General features: G+C 43.4%; 1 protein-coding gene across 1 annotated transcript; it reads right to left on the reverse strand.

Annotated features, from left to right (window-relative positions):
• Positions 1–296: 296 nt before the first annotated feature.
• On the reverse strand, positions 297–5914 carry SCG2 (secretogranin II). The gene is made up of 2 exons (XM_066326258.1): positions 5887–5914; positions 297–2644 (listed from the first exon to the last, which is right to left on the reverse strand). The coding sequence occupies exon 2, from the start codon at positions 2628–2630 to the stop codon at positions 753–755; it is 1878 nt and encodes a 625-aa protein (XP_066182355.1). The 5' UTR covers positions 2631–2644; positions 5887–5914; the 3' UTR covers positions 297–752.
• Positions 5915–8202: the final 2288 nt, after the last annotated feature.

Genomic DNA, 8202 nt, shown 5'->3' on the forward strand with positions numbered 1-8202 from the left:
ATTTATGTTCCTCCTGCTGCCAAGAGGTACTGATATAACTCCTAATTATGTGAGGCCCGATTTTCAGTTGTAGATAATGAAGTTATTACACTGATTGACTTCAGTAAGTTCTTTAGGTACCCCCTGCCCTTAAGGGTAATACCAGTTGATGTTCTTACAGCCCAGAAAACTGCAAGTTTATGCTTACAACTTAATTTGTAGGAAAAATAATATATTTCAGAAGAGTCATCTGTAGAAGTAAAAATATGCTTCCAATTAGTATGACTTTATCAACTGTCACAAAGAAACACAGTCGATTGTCCAGAAATAGTTTATTCATCAACAATAAAACACTGAATAGAAAAAGCCTTGTAAATAAAACTATATATATAATGCTTTATTTTTTATTTGATACTGCACAAAAACCACTACAGACAGTAACAAAATAATCCAATTAATCTTAAAAATTTCAAATTATAATTGTCACTCTTCATTTATCATGTTTTATTAACAATGCAAAGGTCATTTGTTTACATATTATACTTTTACTTGATATCATTAAATTGTTTCTTAAAACACTTGAAGCAATTCGTTGTTTGCCCCATAATTTATAACATATATCAATAAACAATATAACAGCTCTGAGAAAGATATGCAGACTGCTCAATGGCAAATAGTCTACCATAGGTTGTTTAGTGGGAGAGCAGGAATAAATCACAACTGAATTGGGATAGAAGTCAACACATTGAAGAGAAATAATACTTGGGGAACAATTACATGTTTTCCATTGCTCGCTTGGTAATGTGATCTCTTTCAAGCTCTGACTTCTCCTGTTTTAGATACTCCAGCACCTTTGCCAGCATATCTTCATCCAGGTACTGCCTGCTCTGTGTGTCATCAGCTTCCCCAGCCATGGAGAGCCTTTTGCTGAGCGAAGCCAGCTTTGCAGCCTCCTGTGGTCCCAGCTGGTTTAGGTGCTCTCGGATGGCCTGCTCCAGGTGCTCCTCTTCCTGCAGGTTGTTCTCAGAAGCTGCAGCTGGGGCTCGTTTCATCTGGTTGGTATTGATCACCTCAGGGTATTTGGCCAGCACCTTTGCCAAGTAATCGGCCAGCTCTTCATCTTTCTCATTCAGTTTCTCATACTCCGTTTGTCGCCTTTCCAAATCGTTCATCCAGGCAGCTTTTGGGAACAGGTGTCCTTTCAATCTTCTGGGAATGTAAGACAGTCTTGGCAAATCATTTTCTTGATTAAGACGATTTAGTAAGTAGGAGGGGTTCTGATTAGCTAAATTGTCATTTCCCAGAAGGCTGACAATATCTTCAATATCGAGGTCTTCAGGTAGATTTTCTGGAATAAGAGGCTGCTTCATGTACCCGTTTTTAGAGTTTATATTATTTTTAAATATATCGCTCTGTCCTAGATTGGTTTCAGTTATCTCATCGAGGTCTTCTGGGAATTCCATTTCCTGCTCAGCTTCCAACCTTTCGCTCTGAAGCTGCTTTTTTTCTCCAGCTTTCAACATGTCTATTAAATCCTCAGGAGGAATTTGCAAATTCCTTGAGATTTCTATCAGCTGAGCTATAGCCTGAGGATCAAGTTGTTTATCCAAAAACATGGATGCTCTTTTTTCCTCAAGTTCTCCTCCAGTCCTTAATTTCTTATTCCCAGCACTACCCATCAGCCTCTTCAGGTAATAATTCATTAGTTTTGAAACATCCTCTGGCGCTTGATCTTTATTTTCTCTTCTTATTTCATCCTCAAGGAAGCTGAGTTTTCCTGATCTTTTCATTTCGTCGTCAATCTCCTCTTCATGTTTATCAATTTCCTCTTTGCTGTCTTTTATCTCTTCCTGGGTTTGGCTTTCCACTTTCTCCTCTATAGGATTCCAATCTTCTCCTCCAACCACATCTTCATAGGCGATGTTATTCACTTTATACACATCATCTTCATCATCTGCATACAATTTCTGGTCCTCCTCCAGCCTTTCTTTCTTGTGGTTGCTGGGTCCTGCCATCTTTCCCAGCTCCTGGAACACCGACTCCAGCGTGGCAAGGCTCTGGGGGGTGTATTGCTCCTCCACGATCTCGTTGGTGCGCTTGAAGGGACTGTCTCTTGAACTGTCTTCATAGTGCCCAAGTGGCATTTTGAGGTACTTTTGCCACCTCTCAGGCCACTTGTAAGCCTCGTAATCATCAGTTACTCCAGCTGGAAAGTTGTTATCTGAACTCAGACCGTAAGGTTTATTCTCCTTTGAGCCAGCTTTTGACTCCTTCTCAGCTTGCCGCAAGGCTTCCAGCATTACCTTAACCCACTGGGACTCATCTTCAGTCAAAGAATCCCGCCCGTTGTCCAGGAGGTGAAGCTGATCCTTGCTTTCTCTCTGCGGGAGGAGGTACGGGACACTTTGATATGAGTTGTAATCAGGGCTGCTTTCTCCCTTGTTGGTTTGCTTGCGAAGGTCTTCTATGTATTCCAGTGCCTTGATCATATCAGGATTTGGGAGCCTTTGTAAGTTTTTCATTGCATAGTCTGGATCTTTCTGAAGCAGCTGGTGCTGCTGGAAGGAGGCTGCATCAACCCAACAGATTAGGACAAAGAAAAGGGTGAGAGCACAGGCTGCTCCAGGCTGGAAGGTTTTAGTTTCTGCCATGTTAAAAATAGTTCCTTTAAATAAAGTAAAAGAAGAAAAAAAAGAAGCTGTTAACACATGGAGAGAGGCTTAGGAAACAGAGCTCTGCAAGAAATTTCTTATCTCTGTGCTCCATGTACTGTTCCAATGGCAGCACCAAAGTACAAAATACCAATCCTATATAACTCATGAAATGCCCACAGACATACCTAGATGTCATTTTGATCATGAGAACAAGGCACCTAAATTACAAAATCAGTGTATCCATACATTTAAATGCTGCTCAAAATACTAATATTAAAACTACAGACAAATATTTTCTGAGATTGCTCCATAGGGCGTCTAATTTCATGCCAGGACAATACTGCTGAATGGTGCTAAACTGCAATAAAATTAATGTGATGAAGTGGAGAACGTGGCATATAAAATTACTTGCAAGTTTATTTCTGCCAGTACTGATAGTACTGAAGCTATTACTTCCTTTATTTTGCAATTTCATTAAAAATTATTTGTATTACAAGTGAATATCAGTTAATGACTCTATGAGTCATCTTCCTAAGGCAATGATCTCTTATATGAGAGGAAAACTATAATTTACCCTAAAGGTAAAAAATAATTTTACTGAATTCTTTAAAGCCCATCTTGGGAATCAGCTCAAGTAGGTAGGTTTTGAGCAGTGATTTCACTCATTTGCTTATTCATTCACTTCAGCAGAAATTGAATCAGGTCCCAGGACAGGCAGAAACATAACCACTGGCAAATTTGGTTAGAATAGATCAGTAGAAGCCCATGTCTGCTCAGCTTACACCAGACAAAAATAAACTCTGGAACAGAACTGGGAAAAATATGCCTCTGACAGAATTAAGACGATGACAGCATCACTGTGCACGAGGATACAGCTGCAAAAGCCCAGCCTTGCAGGGAGCTGGGCACCCTCCACACAGCACAGGGGAGAATTGCCATCAGTCATTCCCTAGGACACACTCAGGCGCTGGTACACCGCGGCCACGGGACAGATCAGACTCTTTTCTGATCCAGTTACATTCACAAATAAAGTACAGTAATGAGAAAGGAATGATAAAGATAGAAACTGCTTTGATTAATTGACCTATTTTGGTTCCTTTGGTTTTTTGGCTTGGTAGAAGCATCCTGTTGAGACACTGGTGCTTCATGACAGCCTGAAAGAGCTGTGTGCACCCGTGTTTACCCACTGCTGGGAGAAGAAAGTGAGCATGACTATGTTCATTTCGGCTCACTTGTAGATTTTTCCACTCAGTTTTTGTCCTTAACATAATGTGACTTAACTAAATAATTAAAGCACTATCAGTTCAGAGAGCTGCTTATTTTTCTCCCTTCAGTATGCATGAGCAGGCTAACAGGCATAATAGCAAACAATTTCCCCAAACATTTCTGACTTCAAGCCTGGATACATTTGAGCATTGATTTCACAAATGATTAGTTCAACAGCTAATTAGAAGGTCCCACCCTCCAGATCTGAGTTTGCCCTGAGACAAAGCTAACACATTGCTTCCTTTTCTGTCACAGAAAAGGCACTAGCCAAATACATAAATGTATTTCTCCATTTTAAAAAATCACCTGATTTTCTATTTCTTTAGCAAATAAGTGAAATTAAGAGTTTCTTTTTCAGCAGAGACTGGTTATTAACAGAGTTTATTTGATTAGTACATGAGAAACTGTCCTTTCCAAGGGATGGGGGAAGGGAGAGTCATTCTATAATCATCTGCCAAGCACCTCCCACTCACAAAGACCAGGAACTCACCCTCCTTTGCTGCACACAATTTGGATTGTTATGGCCTTTGCAAGAGCTGTCAGCATCCCACTAAAATCAAAATGCGTGCAGCCAGGTAAAGTTTAGTTTAGTGTTCCACGAGGATGTTGCTGAATTGGGTATTTCCTTTGCAGGAATAACAGATCATTGGCTCCTCTCTACATATTTTGTGCGCATTTGCCTCTAGGTCAATTTTTACTTCTAATTTATTGGTACATGATATTTGAAGGATTTCTTTTAAAAGCTATGAGTTTGGGCCGTAAACCTCGTCATTAAATATACTGCGCTATCCAAGGTAAGAGGATTGCTCCCCAGTCTTTCAGACTTTAAATCCACATTTGTTTTTAAAACAGGACATTTTAGCCTATCTTTAGGAAATATTGTTAGCATTCTCTTCTGTGCCTCTCAAAAGACAATATGCTAAAACAGCTCCTTTGTCTCCAGATCGATAACTATGAAGCCAGGCTAGATGGAGAGCATATTTTCTCCTTTATTAGCACCTAACAAACAGGAAAATCATCTTTTAGCCAACAAATGAAGATGAAGAAGCTCGTCTTTACAAAATGTGGCAATCATGATAAAAATGTAACACATACAAAGGCAATACAGACTGAAAAAAGTTCTCTAAAAAACAGATATAGAAAACATCTCTTTTCTGGGATGTTTCCATGGTAGCAGTAATTTTCTCTCTCATTCCCCTAGCAGTTGTTTCTGATGTGACTCTAATGTTTCCAGTGAAATTTAATTTAGCTATGAGGACTCATAGGTTTTTCCTATAGATGTGTCCATGCCCTGAGAGTCTTAGGTGAAACCTAACAGCAGTTTTCCATAGGGAAAATAAATATATAATGCACTCTTCCTCCTTTTTTTTTTTCTTTCTTTTTTCTTTTTTCTTTTTTTCTTTCCAATAAATAACACGACTGCAGTAAATTTGCCTTGTTTAAAAGCATCTTTACCCTTTAGCCTGTGGAAGGAACTGAAAACACAAACAAGACAGCAACGAAGGGTAAAAGCCCAGACCCCGGAGCAGTTCTAGAACATATCACGCCTGTTTGTGTGCGGATACATCTGGAAGTGACTCGGAGGGTGTTTGCAGCCGAGGGAACCCGCCGCCCATCCGCTCAGTGCCACGGTGGCGACTCAGCGCCATCGCCCCGGGAGCGCTCGGCTTCCCGTCTGAGCCCCGGGCGGTGCTGCCAGCACATGTATACAGCATATACAGCATATACAGCCACAGGGGCACGCTGTATAGAGATGCGCTGCTCCCTCGCAAGCCCCAGCCCCGGCACCGCCGGCTCTCGGTGCGACTTCAGCGCTCTCTCGGTGCCGGATCCCCCTGCGCAGCGCTGGGGCTCCGCGCCCTCCGCATCCCTACACCCCTACACCCCTACACCCTACATCCCTACACCCCTACACCCTACACCCCTACATCCCTACACCCTACATCCCGACGGCCCTGCATCCTTCCCGAGGGCCCTGCAGCCCTACCTGCGCTGCCGCCGCTCCGCCGCTCCGCCGCCTTCAGCACCCGGACAGCGCCGCTTATACCGCCCTGGGCGCGCGTCACCGCCCGGCCCCGCCCGGCACACACCGCCCCGCCACCGGGAACGGGAAAACGGGGCAAAGGGGGAAACGGGGGGGAAAGCCACGAGGAAAAACAAGGGGAGAAAAGGAAAGGGAAGGAAGGAAGGAAGGGGAAAGGGAAAAAAAGGTTTAATAAGGAAAAATTAATACAAAATTAGAAAAGGCAGACGTTATATAGCCGGTGCCTTCTGCTTCTCAGCTCTCACAGGCTGGGGGGCAGGACTTGATAAACCCGACCTACACCTTGGGGGTGGGTGAAGATGACCCTCACCCCGGCTGGGTGGGTGACAATGACCCTCACCTCGGATGTGAGTGAACATGACCCTCACCCTGGCTGGGTGAGTGAAGATGACCCACACCTCGGGGCTGGGGGCAGGCCAAACCAGCAGCAGGGACACTCAGCGCTGTGGGTCAGGGGACACACAGGGGCCGGAGGTGGGTGTGAGCCCAGCTAGGAGGAAGACTCTGCACCCCAGGGTCAGTGTGAGTGTGTGTGTGTGGGCTGTGCCCGTGCCTTGGCAGGAGACGGCCTTTCAACAGCTATGGCCAGCAGGGGTTTTTTATTTTTTCTCTTTAGTTCATTGACTGAGCTATTGTGGCACATTTCTGGCTTTGTCACAGGGCAGGGATAGTTCATACAGCTGGGAACTGTATTGCTGAATACCACATCCACTTCAGCAGGGCTCTGAATTGTCTGTCATCAGGTGTAGGAGGCCCTGGAGCTCTGGACCAACTAGAGATGGGCACTCCTGAGGAAGGGGGCTGAGGGGGAAAGGACACCCTTCCATTGTTTATCTGAGGTGGATGGAAAAGCTGAAGAATGTCGGGGAGAGATAAGGCAGAAGGGCCCTCCTGCCCCAACACCCCCATCCCAGCCTGTGTGCTCTGGCTCTGGCTGTGGCATGGGACAGGGGCCAGGCTGGCGCTACTCTGGATGGGGATGGAGCCAGAGAGGGACTTACCCTGGCACCACTGCAGGCACTGCTGAAAAGGCCCCCAGGTTTTACCTCCATTCTCAGCACTCAGAAAGGGCAGCACTTCCCCTTCCCTTGTGGGGTGGGCAAATACCATCATGCCATAAATCACAAAACACAAGATGTAACACATGGCTTCAGCTGATGCTCAGAGTTTTAGCTTTTTCCTTCTTCCTTTCTAACTTCCTTTCTATTACAGAAAGGTTGTTTTACTTTGGCTTTTAAAGAAGGATTCCTTTTCCCCAAAAATAAATCTTTCCTGACAATTTTGACCTTTTACAGCACAAAATGCAAAAAAAAACCACCTAGGATGAATGTACCTTCCAAGCCAATAAACATTACAAAATTAAATTATTGTAAGAACAGTAAGCTAAAAATAATTGTAGTCATGAACAGACAACAAGAAAATCCTGGCTGCATTGGCTGTAGTTGACATGGAGATCTGGAAATAGAGATCTTGTTTCACCTCACATAGTTTTGTGAGTAAAATACAGTATCATTTTTTGCTGAAACTCTTCAGCAGCAGCTTTATTCTGGCCCCAGATTCCGTCCAGACTCACCCTCATTACCACACCCAGGAAGAAAAGAGCCAAAAAAAATATTGCATTGGGGCCCGTGACAGCAATCCCTAGGAAGGGAAACAGAAAGGCATTGCTGCAGTAAGCAAAGGGCAAGGTCCAAGTGCCCTCTGAGCAGCTGGGAACTGTATTGTTGAACATCACATCTCCTTCAGCAGGGCTCTGAATGGCCACCAAACACAGCTCTGCAGACATTGCTGTCACCAATACACCTCAGTCCATAGATAGAATACTCAATGTAATCAAAACCAACAAACAAAATAATAATCAAAAACAAAACCAAAACCAAAACAAAACAAAAAACCAAACCAAAACAAAACAAAACAAAGCAAAACAAAACAAAAAACACACAAAAAAAAAAAAACAACAAAAAAACCCCCACAACACACCTCAGAAGAAAATTACTCAGTTCAGACTTTCAGGAATTTTCTTGTGCTTCTGCATGTATTATTTCCAACAGGCTCTTGTGCATTCTGTCACCAAAATGACTAATACTTATGGAGCAAATTCTTTCCCATGAAATCATCCTGTTGAACCCCATCCATCTATCCCTGATCTTCTGCATTAGAGAGCATTTCAGACAACCCAAATTATTTGGCACATGAGCAAGATTCCATCCTCCTTCACCACTCACCTCAGATTTACAGCATATAAAGCCAGGCAGACAC

Source organism: Sylvia atricapilla, chromosome 10 (assembly GCF_009819655.1).
Source record: "Sylvia atricapilla isolate bSylAtr1 chromosome 10, bSylAtr1.pri, whole genome shotgun sequence".
Lineage (NCBI taxonomy): Eukaryota > Metazoa > Chordata > Aves > Passeriformes > Sylviidae > Sylvia > Sylvia atricapilla.